Here is a 26,194-nt window from a genome sequence, read left to right on the forward strand (position 1 = left end):
TAAAATCTGACATCAAAAACATAAAATGTGGTAGGGGAGAGAAAAATGTAGAGATTTGGGATGTGTTCAGACTTAAGCTGTTACCAATTTAAAATACACTGTTATAAATATAGGTTGTTATATGTAAGCCTCATGGTAACCACAAAGCAAAAATCTATAGTAGATGCACAAAAGATAATGAGAAAGGAATCTAAGCATACCACTAAAGAAAGTCATCAAACCACAGGGGAAGAGAGCAAGAGAAGAATAAAAAACCAGAAAACAATTTTAAACATGGATAAGTACATATCTATCAATAATTACATTTAAAAAATGGATTAAATTCTTCAATCAAAAGACATAGGGTAGGGGCTTCCCTGGTGGCGCAGTGGTTGAGAATCTGCCTGCCAATGCAGGGGACACGGGTTCGAGCCCTGGTCTGGGAAGATCCCACATGCCGCAGAGCAACTGGGCCCGTGAGCCACAGCTACTGAGCCTGCGCGTCTGGAGCCTGTGCTCCGCAACGGGAGAGGCCGCGATAGTGAGAGGCCCGCGCACCGTGATGAAGAGTGGCCCCCGCTTGCCACAACTAGAGAAGGCCCTCGCACAGAAACGAAGACCCAACACAGCCATAAATAAATTAAAAAAAAAAAAAAAAGACCTAGGGTGGCTGAATGGATTAAAAAAATAAGACCCATCCATATGCTGCCTATAAGAGTCTTATATCAGATGTAAGGACACACACAGACTAAAAGCGAAGAGATGGAAAAGAATATTCTATGAAAATGGAAGCCAAAAGAAAGCTGGGGTGGCTATACTTATATCTAACAAAACAGACTTTAAAACAAAGACTGTAATCACAGACAAAGGAGGGCATTACATATGATAAAGGGGTCAATCCAACAAGAGGATATAACATTTGCAAATATTTATGCACTCAATATATGAGCACTTAAATATATAAAGCAAATATTAATAGACCTAAAGGAAGAAATGGACAGCAATAAAATAATAGTAAGGGACATCAATACCGCACTTACATCAATGAATAGATATCAGCCTTAAATGACACATTAGACTTAATAGATATATACAGAACATTTCAACCAAAAGAAGCAGATTACATATTCTCAAGTGCACATGGAAGATTCTCCAGGATAGATCATATGTTTGGCCACAAAACGAGTCTTAACATATTTAAGAAGACTGAAATCATATCAAGCATCTTTTCTGATCACAATGATATGAAACAAGAAATCAATTGGGGGGTTTCCCTGGTGGTGCAGTGGTTGAGAATCTGCCTGCTAATGCAGGGGACACGGGCTCAAGCCATGGTCTGGGAAGATCCCACATGCCGCGGAGCAGCCAGGCCCGTGAGCCACAACTACTGAGCCTGCGCACCTGGAGCCTGTGCTCCACAACAAGAGAGGCCACGATAGCGAGGGGCCCACGCACCGCGATGAAGAGTGGCCCCCGCTTGCCGCAACTGGAGAAAGCCCTCGCACAGAAACGAAGACCCAACACAGCCAAAAATAAATAAATAAATAAATAAAAAAGAACAAGGCAAGGATATCGCCTCTTAACACATTTAAAAAAAAAAAAAAGAAATCAATTACAAGAAAAAACTGGAAATTTCACAAATATGTGGAGATTAAACAACATGCTACTGAGCAACTAATGGGTCAATGGAGAAATCAAAAAATACCTCCAGACAAATGAAAATGGAAATAATACAACATACCAAAATTTGTGGGATGCAGCAAAAGCTGTTCTAAGAGAGTTCACAGTGGTAAGTACCTTAAGAAATAAAAATAACCTCAAATAAATGAAGTTTACATCTCAAGTAACTAGAAAAAAAAAGAACAAAGACCTAAATTAGTAGAAGGAAGGATATAAGAGTGAAAATAAATGAAATAGGGACTAAAAAGACAAGAGAAAAGATCAATGAATCTAAGAACTGATTCTTTTAACGATAAACAAAATTGACAAAACTTTAGCTAGACTCATCAAGAGAAAAAGACAGAAGACTCAAATAAGTAAAAATCACATATGAAACAGGAGATGTTACAACTGATACACACACAGAAATACAAGGAATCATAAGAGACTTCTATAAATAATTATATGCCAACAAATTGGACAACCTGGAAGAAATGGATAAATTCCTAGAAACATACAACCTTCCAAGACTGAATTATGAGGAAATGGAAAAGCTAAATAGAATGATTACTAGAAAGGAAACTGAATTGATAAGCAAAAATCTCTCAACAAACAGAAGTCCAGAACCTGATGGCTTCACTGGAGGATTCTACCAAACATTCAAAGTAGAATTAATACCAAACCTTCTCAAACTCTTCCAAGAAAAAAAAAAAGAGAGAAAAGAAAACACTTCCAAACTCATTTAATGAAGCCAGCATTATCCTGATACCAAAACCAGGAAAAAATACAAGACAATTATAGGCCAATATCCCAAAGGAACATAGACACCAAAATTCTCAACAAAATATTAGCAAACCTAATTCAACAGTACATTAAAAGAATCATACACCATGATCAAATGAGATTTATTCCAGGGATACAAGGATGGTTCAACATTCGTAAATCAATCAACATGACACACCACATTAACAAAATGAAGGCTTAAAACCCATATAATCATCTCAATCGATGCAGAAAAAGCATTTGACAAAATTCAATATTCACTTATGATAAAAACTCTCAACAAGGTAGTTATAGAGGGACTGTATCTCAACATAATAAAGGTCATTTTTGGCAAGCCCACAGCTAACATCTTACTCAATGGTAAAAAGCTGCAAGCTTTTCTTCTAAGATCGGAAATAAGACAAGGATGTCCACTCTCGCTACTTTTACTCAACATAGTACTGAAAGTCCTAGCCAGAGAAATTAGGCAAGAAAAAGAAATAAAAGGCATCCAAATCAGAAAGGAAAAAGTAAAACTGTCATTATTTACAGATTACATAATAATACATATAGAAAAACTTATAGACTTCACCAAAAAACTGTTAGAACTAATCAATGATACATAAAGTTGCAAGATACAAAATCAATATACAAAAATCTGTTGTGTTTCTATACTCTAATAACAAACTATCAGGAGGAAAAATTAGGAAAATAATCCCATCTAGAATTGCATCGAAAAGAATAAAATACCTAGGAATAAATTTAACCAAGGAGGTGTACACTAAAAACTATAAACATTGATGAAAAAAGTTGAAGAAGACACAAATGAAAAGACATCCATGATTATGAATTTTAAGAATTAATAGTGTTATATATATGGAATCTAAAAAAAAAAATGGTTCTGAAGAACATAAGGGCAGGACAGGAATAAAGACGCAGACATAGACAGTGGACTTAAGGACACGGGGAGGGGAAGGGTAAGCTGGGACGAAGTGAGAGAGTGGCACTGACATATATACACTATCAAATGTAAAACAGATAGCTAGTGGAAAGCAGCTGCATAGCACAGGGAGATCAGTTCAGTGCTTTGTAACCACCTAGAGGGGTGGGATAGGGAGAGTGGGAGGGAGATACAAGAGGGAGGGGATATGGGGATATAAGTATACGTATAGCTGATTCACTTTGTTATACAGCAGAAACTAACACAACAATGTAAAGCAATTATACTCCAATAAAGATGTTAAAAAAAAAAAGAATTAATAGTGTTAAAATGTCCACACTACTCAAAGAAATCTAGAGATTCAATGCAATCCCTATCAAAATTCCAATGGCATTTTTCATAGAAATAGAACAAACAATTCTAAGATTTGTATGGAACCACAAAAGACCCTGAATAGCTAAAGCAATCTTGAGAAAGAAGAGCAAAGGAGGCAGCATAATGCTCCCTAACTTCAAACTATATTACAAAGCTAAAGTAATCAAAACTGTATTTTATTGGCATAAAAACACATGAATAGATCAATGGAACAGAATAGAGAGCCCAGAAATAAACTCACGCATACATGGTCAATTAATTTATGATAAAAGAGCCAAAAATATACAAATGGGAAAGGACAGTCTCTTCAATAAAGGGTGTTGGGAACACTGGACAGCCACATGCAAAAGAATGAAACTAGACCATTATCTCACACTGTACACAAAAATTAACTCAAAATGGATTAAAGACTTGAGTGTAAGAACTGGAACCATAAAACACCTAGAAGAAACAAAAGCGGTAAGCTCCTTGACTCAGTTTTAGCAATGATTTTTTGGATCTGACTCCAAAAGCAAAAGCAACAAAGCAAAAATAAACAAGTGGGACTACGTCAAATCAAAAAGCCTCTGCAGGGCTTCCCTGGTGGCGCAGTGGTTGAGAATCTACCTGCCAATGCAGGGGACATGGGTTCGAGCCCTGGTCTGGGAAGATCCCACATGCCGCAGAGCGACTAGGCCTGTGAGCCACAATTGCTGAGCCTGCGCGTCTGGAGCCTGTGCTCCCAACAAGAGAGGCCGCGATAGTGAGAGGCCCGCGCACTGCGATGAAGAGTGGCCCCCACTTGCCACAACTAGAGAAAGCCCTAGCACAGAAACGAAGACCCAACACAGCCATAAATAAATAAAATTAAAAAAAAAAAAAAAAAAGAAGTCAGGAGCTCCGTGTGCCACAACTACTGAAGCCCGCGCGCCTAGAGCCTGTGCTCCGCAACAAGAGAAGCCACCGCAATGAGAAGCCCACGCACCGCAATGAAGAGTAGCCCCTGCTCACCGCAACTAGAGAAAGCCCACATGCAGCGACGAAGACCCAATGCAGCCAAAAATAAATAAATAAATTTATTTAAAAAGAAAAAAAGCCTCTGCAAAAAAAAAAAAAAAAAGCCTTTGCATCAACAAAATGAAAAGACAATGTACTGGATGGGAGAAAATATTTGCAAACATTTAGAGTCCTCATCACGAGGAAAAAAAATGTGTAACTATGTGTGATGATGGATGTTAACTAGACTTATTGTGGTGATCATGTTGTAATACATATATATACTGAATCATTATGTTGTATACCTGAAACTAACATGATGTTATACGTCAGTTTTACCTCAATATTAAAAAAATGTAACCTGAATGCTTAAAAAATGATAATAACTAACTTGGAGTGCTTACTATTGAGGACTTTGAGAGGGCTTGAATAAATAGCACCCCTCTTTCCTGACCAAATTCTAAACAAACTGAGGAATAAGACAAAAGGGTTGCAGTTAGTGGCAAAAATAGCACCTCTGTTACTGATAAAGGTAGGATGGGGGAATAGCTTTTTTCTATGAGCAAGTGCTTTTCTCCAGGACAACCCCTAAGGTGTGCAAGGCTCCAAAAATATTTTTGTTGGGCCCTTGTTTATATAAATAATTTGATTAAAAATATATTATAAAACTCATGGACCCATGTGAGGTACTGTGATTCATCAATCAAGATTTAGAACCAATAATGAGAAAAGAAGATGTACTTACATATTTGTTTATTATCCATCAGTGCATGTGAATATTCTTCATACTATGCAGGCACCATTTCTTCCCGTCCAGGTTCAGGAACCATTTATTCATGTTTTTTATTATCACATGCAACGTACCTGGCTAATTTCGTATCTCCCACAAGGAGGAAATTATAGCAATAGCATTATTACTCATGAGGCCATGGCTTTCAGAACCTGTTTGTATTGAAACATAGTTCTTCTTGCCTCTGCAGGTTCCTCCTTCCATTATTTAATGCTGGTTACATCATTACTCCTGATGCCACTGTATCACTCAAAGTGTGGCCTGTGGACACCGGCTTCCAAAGACTCCATCAAAGGTTGTTATTGTGCTTCATTGATGATGACCACATGTGCAAGTCTTATCCAGAGTAGGCAGGAAAATGGGAACAATAACTCATCTTCTAGATACGTTAAATGTACTGTTCTGAATTTTATGGCATAAACAGAACAGCGTATCTTCCAACTACATCCTCTCTTGAACTCCTTAGGCTGCAATCACTTCATTCCTCGAATGTGATCTCTTTCCATGTAGACCTCTTCCACACCATCAACAGAGAGAACGGGTGTCAGCTGGCGGGAGAGAGCAGTTCCTTCCGCACGAGAAATGCCGATCCCTCCCTCATCCAGCACAGTTTAAGACCAACCTGTGAGAGCACCACGATGTCACCACGACTGGAGGCAGGAGACACGGGTGGAAAGGGTCCCACTGGTGTGGTGGGGCAATGGTCTCCAGGGTCCTCAGAGGAGATGGCACTGCCACCCCAGAGACGACCTGCTGGGGGTGGGTGACTGCCCTGGGTGCCAGCGGTGGGAGTGGAACAGGGTAAAGGACACCTGCTGGCCCCCACCTTAAGTGCCATAGACCAGGCGGCTTCAGTGACACAGGCCCACACATGCAGCTCAAGCCAAGACTTGAACTTGCTCCCTTTCTGATGTGAGTGAGAGGCACTCCGGATCAGCATGATTCTGGCAGCCTAATCTTGTTCACTTTTTCAAGAAATGTTGTCAGTCGGCGGGAGAAAGTGGCTGGCCAGGTCATCCTCCCGGGACCAGAGCCGGGCCATGGCTCATTGCGCCCACTTGCATGGTAGAGGGTGAGGGAGCAAATGCCGGGTCTGGGGCCCACAGGGATACCTGCCCAGACGTCACGGCCTGTCCAGCCAGCCCCAGGCCCTGGAGGGGGACCAGGAACGCCTTGAGGAAGCAACGTCAAGGCGCAGGACCCTCACTGGCGGCAAAGCGCAGTGCGGCTCGTCTCAATAGGGAATCTGGGATTAGCCTGCTGGCGCCGCCGTTACAGCGCTGGGCCAGAGCCAGTCTCGTATGAGGACCGCCCTCGGAAGGGCAGAGGCGACTACTCACTTCCAAGAGATGAAGAGAAGCTGAGACAAGCACGCCGGTTTACTCACCCTAATTCTAACCGGATTAAGCCACTGCCCAGCAAGTGAGAGCGAGAGAGGTTGGGAGTGTCTCAGCAGCGGAGTTCCCGCCCCGTGGAGGGAAACATGGGGAGTGGGGAAGAAGTGTTCCCCCCTAAAAGTCATTAGGGGCCTGACCAGACTCAAGTATCACTGTACTGACTCACTCAACTCTCATCACCTGTACTGACTCACTCAACTCTCATGACCACCCTACAAGAGAAATACTGTCTATCCCTGATGTATAGATGAGGCAACACACATGGAGGTCAAGTAAACTGCCCAGGATTTCACAGCCGGTAAATGGTGGGATTTAGGATTTCAACTGAGCCAATCTGGCTGATGAAGGAAAGAAGCAAAAGAAGGAAGGGGAGGAGGGGAGGAGGGAAGGAGGGAGAGAGAAGAGTAGAAAAGGCTAGTGCCTCTCACCTCTGGAGTAACAAGCAGGATTGAGGTGTTTTTCTCTTCCCTTGTAACTTGGATTGTGTAAATATTGCTTCAGCTTCCCTCTTCTTAGGCTCAAGAAAGTCTGCATAGAACAACCTGAAATTTGTATTTCCATTTGAAAGGAAAAAATATTCTCCTTGGGTGCAATGAAGCTTATCCTCACTTTTGTGTACATCATCTCTTACTTTTAACACCAGAGAATGCTATTACTCAATTTATAAGACAGAGTGTTCCCTTCAATGTGATTTTTTTTTTTACCCAGCAGGTTCGCTACTTCAGGACCACGAAGCAATCACCAGCTCCTAGGGATGATTAATCAGTGTTATCCTTAAAAAGCTCGACATTTCACCCTGTACTTTCATTTTAATAAAGGGCCTCCTGCAAAGCAAGCTGTCAGAAACGCAAAGGCAGGCTAGGCTCCAGTCTAGAAGAGATGAAATGCACCTCACCTCCTGCCTGGAGCTGAAGAAACATTGCTTCCCGTGAGGCCTTCCACAGACTTTTCAGGGAGGAACTACGGTGGAAAACAGGCCAGAGGTTAGAGGTAGAATTTTCTGCAGAGGGAGTCCAACCAGAGAAGGATAAACTAATTCCTTTAAGACATGTCTTCCTGAATGCAGTGCAGTTCAACTTTTACAGTGATTTGGGAGCAGAGCATTATAACAGTGCAGTCTCTGAAAGCTCGCAGGGTAGGAAGCTTATCTAGCTGCTGGGCTGAACAGCTGTGGCACATCCCACAGTAAACAGAGAGGTTTGGGGGTGGGGAGCAGGGCGTAGTGAGGTAGAGCTGGGAGCAAGCACAGCTCTCAGCCCCCAAGCCACCTCTCCCGCACCGGAGGTAGACATACCTTCCCAATTGTGGCATTCTCTCTCTCTGAGCCTGGATTCCACTGAACTCCCTCCAGCAAACTGATCAGAGTTGACAAGTTAGGCAAAGCCTATTTGTGATCCTTGACGGTGGGAGATACATGTGGTTTTAGAAGGGCCTCTGAGGATGAATCAGGTAGTGGAGGTTGAAGTCAAAACAACTTTCCTAGGGACACGGCCCTGTTTTGAGGAAAAGGAACGACTACTATACATAAATATACATATGAACATTTTTCTGTCAATGTGGTAAAATGTTAATAGTTCTTAAGTTGTCAAATCCACTGCAGACAGATGATGGTTATATAGGGATTTGCTATATGTTCTTTTAATTTCTCGGGTATTTTTGCAATGTTATTAAAACTTATTTTTTAAACTCGTGACATTTGTATTTTAAAACTCCTTAGAAGTTTAACGTTTGTGCTCTGCAAGAGCACGGAACACCTATTGAGAAATTCCCGCAGGTGCTGGAAGCCAGAGAACCACTGACATTGCTTTTATTTTTTGTCTCATTCTAGTTCCCCACTCTGCCACTCTGTTTTCTCTCTCTCTCTCTCTCCCCCTACCTCCTCACCCCAAGTCTTTCCTAACTTAAAAAGGCCCCAAAATGGAAGAATAAAAACAGGAATTCACAAGCAAAAGTCTTCATCTGCTTATTTGTCATTATTTTCTCACTTTGTCTGCTGACAGCTGAGGACCTGCGCACAGAGCAGGTTTGGAGGTAAATACCAGCTATTTCTGATCTAATCTTGCTGCTGCCCTGACTCACCAGATGATGACACTGGGCCAGAAAGCAAGAGCAGTTTGGGACATGGTCAGGAGACGTGCCTTCAAGTCCTAGCTCCAGCATTTTCTGGTTGTACGATCATGGGCAAGCCGTTGCTTCCTCCTTAGGCGAGGTAATATGTTGGTGATTTAATTGTTAAGTTTTCATTGATTCTAAGCACAGCAGTCTATGAATAGTAAAGCGCCTTCTGCCAAGTTGCTTGGGCAATGCTCTCCCAGCTTCCCGTGGTATCTGTAACTGGAGATGATGAGGCTGTGGGTACTCATTAACCAAAAGGCTTCGCTATCTGGGACAGAGACTAATTAGGACAGAACAAGACCATGTGGAGTGGATTAAGGGTGAAGAATAGTAGGGACTTGACATTTATCCCCATTCAATCACAACCTGCTTTCTACCCAGGCCTTACCAGTGTGAAAAATAACAGGCTTCCTTGACCACATTATTGTTCTTGCTTACTTAGAGATGTGGGTAGTGGTCACTGGTACTGTGGGTACCACAGAGACTGACAAGAGAAGAATGATTGAGGCAGAATTCTCTCTGCAGTGGATTGGAAAGTAACATAAACTTCTGCAGCTGCTGAGATCTTTTTCTTTTTTCAGGTAGGAGACTAAAGCAATGTAATATGTTTAGGCTCCTCTCAGCCTCTTTGGGCTTATTGATAAAGGTAATTACCAACGTCAGAGTAGTTTTTGGTCCAAATGTTAGGTTAGGCTATTGAACTTGCAGGTCCGTCTGCGAGAACTATCAGTACTGAAGCTGAAATTTACTTCATTTATTCTTACCTTGAGTGTTAACTCACTTGCCTATGCAGGATGCCATAGAACAAAGCAGTGAGGAGCACTGGATTGGAATCCTGACTCCCCTACTTACTAGCTGTGTGACCCTTGGCAGCTGCTTAACCTTTTGATGCCCTTTGGAGATTAGAAGTCTACATCTAAAAATTTTTGTTAGGATTAACTAAGATAATGCATGTAAAACTACCTACAAACGTTCCTGGCATATAGTATGCACTCAATAAATGTTAGCCAACTTACTGTCCTATGACATCTTTCTGCACCTCTTCTGTTCCTTATAACCTGAGTTCTTTTTCAACTAAAGACTCACTCAAATTCTCTGCAGTAATGGCTTGTGTATGTGTTACTATAACGGATGCCCATTTTGGTGTGCGGAGCAGATGGGGATGAAAAGTAAGGAGCTATGACTGCTTCTCCGTTCTAGTGTCCACAGTAACGAGGCTCCGCTTCCTGCCCTCCACTGCAGTTGCCTTCCTTCCCAATCCACTCTTGCATATCTTCTCCCACTCGTAGTTTCTAGTTGCTCTTACTTTCTGCTGCCTCATCGCTTCAGCATGATCGTGGCTACTCACAACTTTAATCCCTCCTCGTACAACCCTTTTGCCGAATTCATCTCCCATTTCCTACTGGGAATTGCCTATTTCCCAACCAAGATTAGTGAGAGGACCTGCTGGCCTGCCTAACCTTTAGCCCCTGGCCCCTGGCCAACCTCTGAATGGACGGGCCTTGAGTCTGGTGCCCCCATCAGTCAAATCAGCTGTGGCTGGGGTGAGTGGGTTTTCTTGACCTGCAGTATCCCATCCCTTTAGCAGGGTCTACAGGTGTTGGGAGACAATTCATGGGTTCCTTGTGTTTCTCATGTCTTCTGCGCAAGAGGCATTGACAGCTTTGTTCTGTACTGGAGTCTGTATAGAAAAATCCTAGAAAACAGATATATATATTATCCCTCCCTCATCCCCCCAGGTCAGAGGACAGATTTGTTTCCTGACCAAGATAACATATAATGTCTTTCTCTAGGGCAAGGTTAGGCAGGCTTACCAGCAGTCCCTTTATAAGACTAGGGTTTCCTAAGCTCGAATTTTCTCATCTGTGACAGACTCACTGTGTGTGCAGCGTCCACCTGGGCCAAGCTCTGCATCGTCCGTGAGGGACATGCGGGCAACGGGAACTGTTTGGGCGATTATGCAGCTCATGCTGCCCACTGTACCATGAGAAATAAAACCCTTTGTCTCTGATCCAGGGGTCCCATAGGTTTAGCCAGAATCTATGAAATGTGTTAGCTTACAAGCAGGGCAAACTCTCAGACCCTCTGCAGCTCTGGACAATGAGAAGGGATGCTTCAAGTAGGGTGGCCATGGCAGGCACCATCTAAGGCAGCCTTCTACTCTGCTTCCTCTTTATAAAGTGGCACCTACAGAAGGATTAAATAAGCTCTAGGGGCTTCTCCAGGACCTGATTTGGGGGAGAAAAATGCGTTATACGGCAGTGGGGGTGGGGAGGAGACCCAAAGAACCCAAAGGATTGCGCAACATTTCTGCCCTCCCTGAGTGAGCCTTGGCATGCGTAGATGTGGCACCTCTGTGTACCATGGTGCTGCTGCTGAGTCAGGCAGGGGCTGTCCTAACACGACTGTGCATCTGCATAGCGTTTAGTGCCCTTGCTGCCCAGTTCATTCGGCTTCTATGGTAATCACAGTGTAGCAAATTTGACAGTGGTGCTTACTCCTTGTCCAGCCCTTAGTAAGACAGTTTTCAGGGTATGTTAGCTCTGGTCCTCCAGCATGGTTACAAAAGCCAGCAGGAAAGCAATGACTCAGAATTGCCTGCTTTATGTTCCATTTTCTGGGGAAAAGCACACTGGATGCTTATGTGTAAATGCCTTAGAGCACAGGGAGTAGGAGGCAAAGGTAATAATACAACACAAATAAGGTGAAACACTTTAAGTTTTGCTTCTCTCCATTATGGCCAGCCCCATCTCTGGGAAAAAAAAAAATCTTTCCAAATCTTTCTCTGGTTGTGAGATATCATGACCTGCTGGGGGCCATAGGGCATATAACCTCCTAAGAGATTTTCAACCTATAAATACAGTAACACAGATACAGATCATTGGGGAATGAGGGTAGCTGCCGGTAGCTAGTCACCTTGGGGGGCTCGGCACGTGTTATTCTTTCTCCCTGCTTTGGTTGTTTCTTGCTTGGATAATCACAGGCATCCTCCAGGCCAAGATGAACTCCTTCCCATACAGTGAATCCAGCTGCTTTGGGAAAAACGTGTAATAGAGTCTCCTCAATACAAGGAACACTCCAGGAGGCCAGGGAGTTTGATGATCTTGCTAAACGTTGTGCTAGATTAGGCACTTGATAAACATTTGTTAAACAGATAGCAGCTCAGCATATGGAGTTAATTTGTTGGATTTGATGAAAGTGTTGTTTCCACAGATTCAGGGAGGATGCCAGCCTGATATGTTTAATATATTATTTTATAAGCCAACTAATTTTTATTAAAAAATTTAAACATCTTCTTCCAGGTGCTATTTACTCATTTAGATTGGGCTATAACCCCGGTTCACTTGTGAGTCATCATCATCCAATCTAGGCTAGAGCTTGCTTTCCAGACAAGGTTGATTCTGTAAGTTCCCCAATTCCTATCCTCATCTGCCTTAAATGTGAATTTAAACTAATATAAAAACTCTTGATGTTCTTTAGTGGCACCAAACCTAGGGTACTGCAATACCAGGGTTGAAGGATCCTTGCTCCGGGTCAGGAGGAGGAATTGTTTGTGGAGGCCAAAGGCTAATCACAATGGTGGTACGTAGTGAAGCCCCTTATAATTGTAACACTTGAGGTCTTTTAACAAGAAAATGGAAATAGAATAGACAAGAGAACTAGGGCATAGCTTGAATGCCTGGAAAGAATTTAAAATACCATTTAAGGACTGAAATCAAAAAGAAACCCTGTGTCAAATGTTTGTTCCTAATGATGAAGCAATCTGGGGTAAGTTCTCCACTCTGAGTGATTGCAACTGTGAGGGCAAATGTCCATGGCTTCCGAAGGAAGAAATCCAGAGACTTTTGGAAAGGGTAGGGCTAGTTGCTTATAGACAGATATCTGCGTTAGTAAGGTCTCATTGGTTGAAGAGACAAGAGGATGCCACACACCTCTCAGGCCAGAGAGAGTTTCTGCAGAATAATTTAAGGATCCCAAATAATACGGCAAAGGTAGGAAGTTCTCATCAGATCTTAATGGTGACTAAGAAACTTCACTAAGTAGGACATTATAACTTTGGTCAGCAGTATATTACTTAAGGCAAAAATGTCTCTCTGTAACAATTTAGCAAAATAATACAAAAAGGAAAAACTAACAAAATATTTTTCAGAATTTTAAAGACCCCCCACTTTTCCCATTTTTAAAACTCAGACTACATTTCAAACAACTTAGTAAATATTAACATTGATCATATAGGTTGTTCCTACCCAGGAAGGTGGCATGAACTACACAGAACCCTCAGGCTCTTGTTTAAGAACCAGGACTCAATTTTTTCTTTGTAAAAGCTGGAACAATATAAACTACGCTGCAGATTCATTATGAAGATTAGCTAAAACAGAAAGCCTAACACAATGTCTAATATTTAGCACTTCATAAATGGGAACTATTCTTATAATGTAAAAATGCATTTTTCTCAGTGAATCTTATTAAGAAGAATTGCTGTTTTATAATCAAAGGAAAAGAAATAATGGTGGCTTGCATAATTTCTCTGACAGTGAATGGCTAAGAGGTATTATCTTTCCAAAAAATAAGATAAAGACCTCCCTTCTCTAATATTTACTAAATAACTGCATATTGATTATAAACTAAGAATGCAAAATGGAATAAACTGCCATATCCAGGCATGTAGCCTTTTAGTAAAACTGACATTAATTAAATTTTATTTCTTTTGATTTAATAAAGTTTCCATGTCAAATTATTTCCGCTCCTGAGAGGTGATTAAGATGCTTTTTTATTCCCCATGACTTTGCACATCAACAAAGAACATTTTTTTCAAACCTTTACCCATGCACAAACAGGAGTACTGAACCTTTAATTCACAGTCTTTATACAGAAAACAGAAGCAGAGTGATTAAGTGACTTGTCAAGGTCATGTTACTTCAAATATCATTAATTTTTGAGAGGAAAAAGAGTAGATTCCAAAAATTAGAAAAATGAGGTTGACATTGATCACTTATCAAATTCTAGGGAAGATTAACAGATGGCATGTGAGCAGTTAGAAAAGGAGGTTGTATGGCTTCGCTAAGAGCGAAGCATTTCCGGCTAACTTCACTTATTTTCTTGATTTAATATACTAGCAGATTAGGCTACTTCCATAGTGCTTGTTGACCAAACAGGACAAAATTTCTTACGGTGTCCTTTTAGGAACCATGAAGGAACAAAAGCACTTAAGTGACTGGTAGTTGCTTCAACAACTGTACCCAGAGTACTGACTGGTGGATCAAAGTCATCTAGAGGGCAGTCTACAGTGGCATTCTGAAGAGGGTCTGTATTTCATCCTGTTCTATTCAGTATTTATCAGTCACTTGGACAAAGCCACTAAACACAAAAGGCATGCTTCATCAAAATTGGGACTGATACAGGATGAGAGAAGAATCAGAATTCATATGGACCTTTACAAGTTAAATTTAGTAAGGATGAATGTAGTCCAATTGGGTTAAGAAGAAATTGTGTAAGTAATTATTAGGAACAGACTTGGCTTACCAGCAATACCTTGAAGTTTAGCAAGAGACAACAATGTGATATGCTTGCTAATAATGATGGTAATGATAATAACATCAACATACACGAGTCATAACAGTCATATGAGAATCACTTTGATGTTGGCAATAATGCTTCTGGACCTTGCTCTAGTCAGACAACAGAAGAACTGTGTTTAGTTCTGAGCAACACATTTTAAGTGAGGGATGGAAATAGCCAATGCCAGGCTGGTCTAGAATAGATATCATGCAAGATTTGAGAAAAGTGTGAAGCCTGAGGGAAGATAGGAAGAGGTGGCCACACAGAAGAGACAGAACCTTTCTGCCTAGCTTCACGTATGTGCTATTTATAGGAACATTTGGGTGATACTCTTCTAACGAAATCCAACCCTTGTAGGCGTGCTGAGTGGCTCCAACTCTGGAAGTCCATCAACCACTTCTGTACAGCTGAGGTCTCTTTTAGGGTTTTCCTTCTTAGATCACAGTTAAAGGACTATAAAATCATGTGCTCAGGAGCCTATTCCAGACTTCCTTAGTAGCTGTGTACTTTGCTATAAATACTAAATCCTCCAGGGGGTTACATTATAGAAGTGATAAGACTACACAATTAAATATTAGAAATGACCACTGAGTATATCCTGTTTATTGTTTATGATTTACACGAAAAATGATGGATTGGGGTTGTAGAACAATAAACCAATCATTGTGTTTAGACCTGGGCTTTTGAAAAACTTGCATTCCATTTTAACAGTTCACATATATTTAACAGTTTATATATAAATGCAGATCACAAAGAGTTAGTTAGCTTAGAGATAAACAAATAAGAAACACGAAAGAAAACCACATAGATCTACCTTTAAATATCAGCATTCAAATTACAAGAAAGAAGAAAACGTTTAAAAAAATAAAATTATTAGGTCAAGTCATTTAACATATAATAGAGAAATAAGAGAAACAATACTTTTATTAATATTTATATTTCTAATTTACCTTCATATATTCTTTACTTTTTCAAAAGGAGCCAAGATATGATCAAACAATATTTAGGTGTCCTAACTTGTCAGCCTCAGCTTATATCAGCTTGTTACAATGAAAATTCTAAAACCTCAATTTTCTTTTTAAAAGAATTTTTAAGCCAACTCTTATTCAACTTTTCTCCTTCATAGCAGCTGTTTACAGATAGTAGGGAGCCAAGAATGAAGGGCAGAAACAGATGGAAAGCAAAAAGTACAACAGCTATCTTAAGTTCAGCTCTCAACACTGCTGGTTGAATTTGGAACCAAAACCTCTTAACAACTGGCAGATAATAGCTAAATCGTAACAGCCAAAGAAGAAATATTTTCTTTGGGACAGCTGCTATCTAGAAGAAAACCAAGGTCCCTTTATACTGCCTAAATATAATGTGTGGCTTATTACAGAGAAATCTGTAACAATGTCAGTTTAACCACTAAGTGTCACAACTGATCATTATTATTTAAAGGAAACAACAACAATAAAAATCACACTAGCCACAAATTTCCACAATATACATACACATGAGAATTAATTTTAATTTGATTTGACTCCTTGACACTAACTGATCATCAATGAAATATGGTATGGAAAGATCACAGAGTAGAAAACAAGCAAAGATTAGTTTATACAACAGTGACTATATACATCAGAAGGAAAACATGCTACCTAATGCAACATTAAGGCTTGAATGTAAGCATTTCCAAAGTCACAGAAGCCCCAAAGAACCCCTAAATTACAAAGTCACCACATTACATGCATGCAATGTTCAGTTTTGTTTTACCCATAAAAGGATACACAGTATTTTGCTGTAAGTACCAGACACATTTACAATATATGCAAAAATTAGAATGCAAGTGTTATGTTCCTTATATTTAAGCCTCAAATATGCCAACAGTGAAAATACATTTTTAAGAATGAAGAAAAGAGATGGAATATAAATATGCAGAGAAATTAATTACACAAATAAAATGTAATTTTGCATTTGGGAAGCCATATAAACATTCTTTTTATGTGTCTAAACTAAATTATCATTGTACTACTTGGATGGATGTACACTCACTGTGTGTTTTACTATTTTACTTGCTCAAATGTGGCATTCTAACACCCATCATTCTCTGGTGTTGATACCGAATCACATCCATAAGTTAAATATTATGTCCATGTTGATACATACTTGCCTACTGGGTGTGATAACCTAAACAGAAAGCTGTGCGCTCTTCGTTTGGTTACATAATTACAAAGATGACCCTGTGGGTCAAATTTCCCATTAAAAAAAATGTAAAGTAAGGAAAGCTGATTTCCTCACTTTTGTAAAAGCTTGTGAACAGATCTCTTTCAGAGGATAAATGTGAGGTCAGCATCTTCTTTTCTCTTTTAGAGAAAGGAAATTAAGAATGGAACTGTGTTACCTGTTCAGTTCTGTTCATACAGTCACTAGGCAATCATACAATCTATTCCTTTTTCACCCATGGATTAATTTGAAACTACTTGTTTTTATTTTAGTTCCAGGTGAATAATTTTCCCAAAATAAATTAGTGTAAAGAAACAAAGGCTGATAATGTAATATGACTAATCCTTGTTCAACAATATTTTAAAATAATAAATTATAACATAGTAAGGTTTAGATATGTTGTAAAAAGGTATGGCCAAATCTGTCCTGGACCCCATCAGTTTTATGCTTTATACAAGACAGCACAATTAATCTTCTAGTTTTTTAAGGATTCAGGTTTTCCTTCGGTATACAACAGAATGAGTGTTTTAAAACACTTTATGCTTGTTTTCAGACTTTCCAAAATATTTCAGAGCCAAAATTACCTTTAACTATATCCAGTATTTATTACACAAATGTGCCACGAGTTTTCTGGACCTTCAAGTATAATTTTAACCAAACAGAAAGGATTTCATAAGGCCATCTAATTCATCTCACTGTACCAAGCACTGAGCACATGAGATTGTTTATATGCTTTACTAACCTTACTTTAAGCACATCCACCATTTCAAATATAATAACTTATTTTACTACCTAACCATTTCAAGGAGATTACATTTAAGATTTTAAAATTTTGTGATGCTCTAGCCAGAAGTTTTGTTTGGCATTCTAAAAAGTCCTAATTTTAAACAAAGATGAAAGAATAGGTTATCTTCTTATAAAACCACTCAGTATTATGAACCAAGAGGTTTTGATGAAGCAAAAGCAAAGGGACCAATGAAAAAGCATGCTTTAGAATTCTTTTTTATTTCCAACGAAACCAAATTTTACTACTGTTGTGATCACAATCTTCACATTTGATGCAAATAGGAAAGCTTAATTATAATCACTTAGTGGCAGTACTTCAGACAAAACCAATAATGTGTGCCACACAGATGATTATTTCTTCTGGATAAAGTTAATTGATAAGCTTGACATTACAATTAATAACATATTAAACTAAAGAAAATGAATGCATTACTTCAACATTCAGCTTGAAAATGTTTAGTACTTTCTGCAAACCTAAATTTAGTTTAGAAAGGTTAATATTCTCTTTCTAAACTATGGCATAGACTATATATAGCATTTTAAATATATTTATATATAATTATTTGCACATCAGATTTAGAAGGATCTGCAGATTTACTTTGATAGACCGATCTCATTCAAGTGTTCAGGTTTAGGGGGCTTCTGCAGTACTGTCGTTTGCAGGTGGGGCATCATGATCAGGCTCAGAGGAAGCAGCTGCAGGTGTTTCCATCACAGCAGGTGGGAAATGACGGCGGCACACAGGGCACGTCCCTGACTGGGGGAAGAATAAAACAAGTTCACAGCCAATGGAAAGATCTTAACTGCTACAAAGTATCAGAACAGTATCATTATCCTCAAAACAAGTCAAATAACTTAAAAACAAAACCAAATAAACTTCAAATCCACACAGTACAGAGAGGCAAAATTTTGATGCTGTTTCCTCTTCATCCCAATCAGACTCAATTTCTCTGAGGGTAAACAGTGTCTCCTAATCATGTCTGCATCTTTTAGGTCACGCATCTTTCATTTAGTGAGTATTAATTAAGAGTCTACTACATGCTCCACTTGGCACTGGTGCTACAGGGGTGAGCAAGGAGTCACAGGGCATGTCTTCACCTGAACTGAATACATGTGTTAGAGAAACCAGAGACCTAATTAATTCACATATTTATTATACCAAATTATCCCCCTAGGATCTTCCTCATATATACTAAAGCCTCACTTTAGTGTAGCACATCAAAGCAGATGGACCACAGACCTTCTTTATAAGCCATATACTTCCTTTTCAAAAAGATATGGAGAGTTAGGTGCCTTCTACATGATAAAACAAATCAGTGAGGGAAGGTGGAACAGGGAAAGCAGTTAGACTGGGAGTACATTATTTTAGGACCAATGGAAGGTTATAGAGATGTGTCATCTGGCGATATGTTATCCCCTCACAAATCTTGTCTTCTTCCCAGAGATCTCCCGAATAGAAAAAAGGTTGAAGAAATCAGGCTGTTGAAGGTGACAAAGATTTAGAACTTGGAAACCTTCTCCCTAGAGGAAAGGCTTCACAATAAGCTGCTTCCTGATGGGAGACAGACTAAAGAGATTATTACCTTGGGTTAAAGCAAAATCAATGACAATTCAAGATTGTACAACATACATAATATTTACAATTCAAGAATTTAATTCAGCAAACATTTATTGTGCACTTGCCATACAGATGGGGCCAAAAGAGCAACATTTTAGAGTCAAATATATGAGTACAGTCTCAATCAACCACACACTAGCTGTGTAACCTTGGATGAATAACAATGATTGGAAAATGAGAATAAGGATACCAATATGTCCCAGAGTTACTGTTAGGATTAAATGGGAAAACACACATCAATCATCCAGCGATACGTGACACAGAGCAGGCACAGACAACGCTAGATCCTTCTTAAGGCTCTGATACTATTGTGGGAGTTTAAAAAAGAGGATATTAAGGATAGAAAAGGTCGAATTTAAGCGGACCTACCTAGATCATCTATTCTTACAGTAAGGGGAAGATCACACCAGGCTAAGCAAAAATGAGTAAATGTACAGAGGAGTAAATGTGACGAGACAGACTAGATCACAGAAGGCCTGGAAAGCCTAGACAGAAACTTTAGATTTTATAAAGGAATCAGGAACATTTCTGCACTGGATTTTAGATATTAACTAGAGTTTTGACAAAGATGAAGTAGCAGTAGAGGGGGAGCAACAGCAAAGAAAGAGAAAGGAAAGAAAAGAAGAGAGAAAGGAGAGGGTAGGAAGTAAGAGAGGAGAGAAGGAAGGGAGTGGTTATAGAGAAGAAAGGGAGCCATATCCGTAAGTAATTAAACTGGGTATGTGATTTGGGAATTTCTACTGAACTGCATGTAAATATCCTTTATGCAAGAATAGAATTCACTGAGAAGATTTAAGTAAAACTTTTTTTTCTTAAGTAATTCAAATATACTTAAAAATTATTGGGTAAACATTGAAAAACAGTATATAAAAATTTGAATAGGAGGTACTTAGTAGGTTATTAAATATCATATACATTTTAATATTTAAAATATTTTCTTGTAGTATAGTTGATTTACAATGTTGTGTTAATTTTTGCTATATAGCAAAGTGATTCAGTTATACATATATATATTCTTTTTCATATTCTTTGCCATTACGGTTTATCCCAGGATATTAAATATAGTTCCCTGTGCTATATGGTAGGATCTTGTTGCTTTTCCTCATATACATTTTTAGAGATACCATCTCATATTAGCAGAATATCTGTATACTGTTATAGTACTCTGAGTAGTCCTAAAGGCTTCTTTACTTAAGATATTCCTGAAAACATCAAATTTCAGGGATATATAATCAAAGATCTAATTAGCCTTATCCTAAAATCATTTGCCTATATTGTTTTTAGACAATGTTAGTAAGGTAAAATAGTTTGATATATCATTAATCTGTAATCATTAAAAGGTAACCAATTTTAAACACTGAATTAAAAATTACTATGAGTATGTAGCTAAATAAAATAGGCTTAAAAGACACTACTATCATCATTAACTTGTAGGAGAAACTATTAACTTTAAAAAAGTAAATCTGCAACTCACCTTCTGCAGCCAAATTGAGACACAAGGTTTGTGAAAGAAATGATGACAGGGTAACTCTGTTGCTATATCATCCTTAATATACTCACTGCAACAGATTGGACAGCATTGCTCCTGACCAATAGCTGAAAACAAATAATTTGACTTATCAATCCCATAAAGTTCAATTTTAATAAAACTGAAAACCAATATATTGACTCATAGACAATACCTATGAAAGACAAAAGAACAAGACTTTGGTGAATTAATTGGCAAAAGTGTTTCAGCTTAATACATGACAATTTGGAATTTAATAAACATTGCTTTTGTAGTAAAGTTGACTGGTGAACATTTGTCCCAGCCTATCACTTGATAAATTAAAAAATTCCACTAGGTAAAAGTTTGTCTGAAGTAGGTTTCATACAAAATCTAATGAAAGTTTCTGACAGTCACTGTTTTATCTTCTAGGTGCATTGGTAATATACTTGAATATGCAAAGTGTCATTCAACATTAGAGATCAACTTTGCCCTTACCAGTGTGATCTTCAAGAACAAGGGTCTCTGGAAGACCATCAATGCTCTCCTTACTGGCTGGTGGATTGGCCACCTCAACATCCACTGCAAGAGACTCTAAATGTGCCAGGGCAGTCTGAAAATGAAAAGTCACATTTCTTTGTTAGGAAACACTTTTTAAAACAGTAACGAAAAACTATTTTTAAAGGTATCTTCCAAAATTATATCCACCATTATCCTCTTCCTTCTGGTTTCTTTTGCTTCAGTCCCTGCCCTTTTTGCCTCCTTCCAAAAGAAACCATCACCAGACCAAAAAGTCAAAAAACACAGGAAAAAAAAATCCCTACTTTTCACAAGTACAACAAAAATCTATCTTGTCTCAATAACCATTTACTTGCCCATCATACTTATATTTTCAAGAGTGGTTACCTCTTCCAACTTATGAGCTTATGTGTGAGATCAATAACATGAAAGAAAATAAATACTTTGGACAGGTTCAACTCATGAAAGATAAAATGTGGCCAAGGTTACAAGATGTTCAAGGTAGGGAAGCAAATAATGCATTCCTGAACGGCTGTATCTACTACTGGCATAGAGTCAGCACACCCACATTACTGGTTCACTAGTACTGGCACAACTCATTTTATTGCACTGTGCAGATATTGCATGTTTTTACAAATTGAAGGTTTCTGGCAGCCCTGGTTCAAACAAATCTATCAGTGCCACTTTTTCCAACAGCATTTCTCACTTCATGTCTCTGTGTCACATTCTGGTAATTCTCACAATATTTAAAACTTTTTCAATATTATTATAATTGTTATGGTGATCTGTGATCAGTGATCTTTGATGTTACTACTATGACTCACTGAAGGCTAAGATGATGGTTAGCATTTTTTAGCAATAAAGTGTATTTTAATTCAGGTATGTACGTTTTTTTGGATATACTGCTGTTGCACACTTAATTGACTACAGTATAGTGTAAACATAACTTTTATATGCACTGAGAAACCAAAAATTTGTGTGACTCACTTTATTGTAGTGCTCTTGAACTGAACCTGTAATATCTCTGAGGTATGCCTGTATTCCTAGGTTATCTGGGTTGTGAACTTTATTTAGGGGTTCAAATGTCTAGAAAAAGTCACTAACAGGAATGGAAAGAACAGCAAATCATATGACCATCTAGTATGAGTCACCCTCATCCTTTTGTGGCTTGATTAGCCCTTATGGCTACAATTAGATTAGAACTGCAGATAGGACCTGTAATCACAGGATCTAAAAGGTAGAAACACACCAAGTAACCACTGACAGATGAATGGATGAACAAAATGTGGTTAGTAAAGATAAATATTCAATATATAGTCAAATTCAGAATATTTTGATACTGTAATATGGTAGTATATTAACCACTTTACTAAGAATAAACGTTAAAGGACAAGAGTATTAAAAATAATTATACTACAATAGCTTGTTAATGAATACTCAATATAAAAAAAGGTAAACTGTGACATCAAAAACATAAGACTGGGGAAATAAAAGGGTAGAGTTTTTGTAGGCAATTGAAGTTATCAGCATAAAGTAGGCTGTTAAGATGTTTTATGTAAACCTCATGGTAACCACAAAGCACAAGTCTACATTAGATTCACAAAAGGTAAAAAAATCACCAAGTCACAAAAGAAGACAATAAGAGAGGGAGAAAGTAACAAGGGAACTACAAAACAGCCAGAAAACATAATAACAAGGCATTAGTAAGTTCTTATCTATCAATCATTACTCTAATATAAAGGGACTAAATTCTCCAATCAAAAGGCATACAGTGGTGAATGGAAAAAAAAACAAGACCCAACTACATGCTGCCTGTAAGAGACTCACTTCAGCTTTAAGGAAACACACAGGCTCAAAGTGAAGGGATGGAAAAAGATACTCCATTCAAGTGGAAACCAAAGAGAGCAGGGGCAGCTATACTTATATCAGACAAAAGAGACTTTGAGCCAAAAATGGTAACAAGAGGCAAAGAAGATTATTATACAATGATAAAGAATCAACTCATCAAGAGAATACAACAATCATAAATGAATATGTACCCAAAAAAAGAGCACCTAAATATATTAAGCAAATAAAAACAGATCTGAAGTGAGATTAGACAACAATACGATATTAGGGGAGTTCAATATTTCACTTTCAGTAATGGAGACATCATCTGGACAGAAAACAAAAAGGAAATATTGGACTTGAACTATTCTTTAGGTAAAATGGACCTAACAGACATATACAGAACATTCCACAAAACAGCAGCAGAAGACACATTCTTCTTGAATGCACATGAAACATTATCCAGGTTAGATCATATATGTCACAAAACAAGTCTTGGCAAATTTGAGAAGACTGAAATCACACCAATTATCTTTTCTGACCAAAATGGCAAGAAATGAGAAATCAACAATAGGAAGAAAACTGGAAAATTCACAAATATGTGGAAATTAAACAACACACTCCTGAACAACCAATGAGGCAAAGAAGAAATCAGAAGATATCTTGAAACAAACAATAATGGAAACACAATATGCCAAAACTTATAGGACAAAACAAAAGCAGTTCTAAGAGGGAAGTGTATAGCAAAAAATGCCTACATTAAGAAAAAGGAAATATACCAAACAACCTAACTTTACACCTCAAGGAAGTAGAAAATAGTTTGAAAATGTTTTTCAAAATATCTGAAAAAGAAACTAAGCTGAAAGTTATCAGGAGGAAGGAAGTAACAAAGATCAGAGCAGAAATAAGTGTGGAGACCAGAAAAATAGAAAATACCAACTAACACCTGTTTTTTTGAAAAAATAACATTGACAAGCCATTAGTTAGACTAAGAAAAAAAGACAAGACCCAAATAAAATAATAAATGAAAGAGGAGACATTACAACTGATAACACAGAAATACAAAGTATCAGAGGAGACTATCATGAATAACTGTACACCAACAAATTGGATATATTAGAAGAGAAACATAAAACCTACCAAGAATGAATCATAAAGAAACAGAAATACTGAACAGACCAAGACAAGTAGGGAGAATGAATCAGTAACCAAAAATCTCCCCCAAAAGAAAAGCCCAGGATCAGATGGTTTCCCTGGGGAATTCTGCCAAACATTTAAAGAATTAATGCCAATCCTTCTCAAACTCTTTCAAGAGGAGGAGGGAACACTCCCAAACTCATTTTATGAGTCCAGCATTACTCTGATAGCAAAGCCAGTTCAGGACACAAGAGGCACACCTTGTTTCATTGAGTTCTGCTTCATTGCGCTTCACAGATATTGTGTTATTTACAAATTCAAGGTTTGTGGCAACCTTGCATTGTCAGATGATGGTTAGCTTTTTTAGCAATAAAGTATTTAAAAATTAATGTATATACATTGTTTTTCTAGACATAATGCTATTGCCTACTTAATAGAGTAACTATAGTGTAAACATAACTTTTTATATGCACTGGGAAATGAAAAAATTTGTTGACTTGCTTTATTGTGATATTCACTTTACTGCGGTGGTCTGGAGCCAAACCCGCAATATCTCCGAGGTATGCCTGTACAAGAAAAGAAAGTTACAGCCCAATAATCCTGATGAACATAGATGCAAAAATCCTTAACAAAATAGTAACAGACCATATTCAACAGCACATAAATGGATCACACACCATGATCAAGTGATATTTATCCCTGCGATGCAAGGACGGTTCAACACATATGAATCAATAAATATGATACACCACATTTATAAAATGAAAAGATAAAAAGCATATGATCATCCCAATAGATGCAAAAAAAAAAAAAAAGAAAAAGAAAACACTCATTTGACAAAACACAGCGTCCTTTTCATGATAAAAACTTTTCACAGATGGGTATAGAAGGAACATACCTCAACATAATAAAGGCACACAAAGCCCACAGTTAACATCATAATCGACAGTGAAAGGTGGAAAGTTTTCCCCCTAAAGTCAAGAACAAGACAAGGGTGCCCACTCTCACCACTCCTATTAAACATAGTACAGAAATCCTAGCCAGAGCAATCAGGCACGAAAAATAAATAAAAGGCATCAAATTGGAAAGGAAGAAGTAAAAGTGTCTTTGTTTGCAGATAAGATCTTATATGTATAGAAATTCCTAGACTCCACACACACACAAAAAAAGTTAGAACTAATCAACAAATTCAGTAACGTTGCAGGATACAAAATCAACATATAGAAATCACTTGTGTTTCTATACATTAATAATAAAATATCTGAAAAAGAAATTTTTAAAAATCCCATTCATGACAGCATAAAAAACTTAATAAAATACTTAGGAATAAACTCAAGCAAAGAGGTGAAAGATCTATACACTGAAAACTATACCACTTTGCTGAAAGAAGACATGAATAATGCAAAGACATCCCATGTTCATGGATTGGAAGAATTAAAATATATGTTAAAATGTCCATACTACCTAAAGCAATATACAGGTTTAATGCAATCCCTATCAAAATTCCAATGGTATTTTTCATGGAAATAGAAAAAAATCTTAAAATTTGCACAGAACCACAAAAGATCCTGATCCTGAATAGCCAAAGCAAACAACAAAGCTGAAGGCATCACATTTCCTGATTTCAAACTGTACTACAAAACTATAGTAATTAAAACAGTATGGTACTGGCATAAAAACAGACATATAGACCAAATAACAGAATCAAGAGACCAGAAATAAACCCTGGCAAATACGAACAACTGATAAGGGAGCCAGGAATACTCAATGGGGAAAGGATAATCTCTTCAATAAATGGTACTGGGAAAACTGGATAATCACATGCATAAAGCTGAACCCCTACCTTACACCACTCACAAAAATTAACTTGAAATGCAATAAAGACTTACACATAAGACCTGAAACTATAAAACTCCTAGAAGAAAATACTGAGAAAAAGTTCCTTGACATTGGTTTTGGCAATGATTTTCTGGATGTGACAACTAAAGCATAAGCAACAAAAGCAAAAATAAATAAGTGGACTACATTAAACTCAAAAGCTTCTGCATTGGAAAAAAAAAACAAT

The 26,194-nt window shown here is 38.1% G+C and overlaps 1 protein-coding gene and 1 long non-coding RNA gene across 5 annotated transcripts in view; one reads left to right on the plus strand and one right to left on the minus strand.

Annotated features, from left to right (window-relative positions):
- Positions 1-639: 639 nt before the first annotated feature.
- LOC309622578 lies at positions 640-15,421 on the plus strand. The gene is made up of 2 exons (XR_014240995.1): positions 640-1,247; positions 1,599-15,421. It is a non-coding gene; the product is annotated as an uncharacterized lncRNA (long non-coding RNA).
- PJA2 (praja ring finger ubiquitin ligase 2) overlaps positions 15,124-26,194 on the minus strand; it is a 78,674-nt gene continuing 67,603 nt past the window's right edge. For 3 of the 4 annotated variants that reach the window (XM_082376757.1, XM_082376758.1, XM_082376759.1), the window contains 3 exons: positions 21,145-21,259; positions 20,635-20,756; positions 15,124-18,299 (listed from right to left, as the gene is read on the minus strand). In XM_082376757.1, coding sequence (XP_082232883.1) covers positions 18,174-18,299; positions 20,635-20,756; positions 21,145-21,259 — 363 coding nt within the window. In that variant the 3' untranslated portion in view covers positions 15,124-18,173. Of the gene's footprint in view, positions 18,300-20,634; positions 20,757-21,144; positions 21,260-24,533; positions 24,696-26,194 lie in introns of those variants that run through there. The other variant, XM_082376760.1, reaches the window with a different exon arrangement.

Source organism: Balaenoptera borealis, assembly GCF_965194805.1.
Source record: "Balaenoptera borealis genome assembly, chromosome: 2".
Lineage (NCBI taxonomy): Eukaryota > Metazoa > Chordata > Mammalia > Artiodactyla > Balaenopteridae > Balaenoptera > Balaenoptera borealis.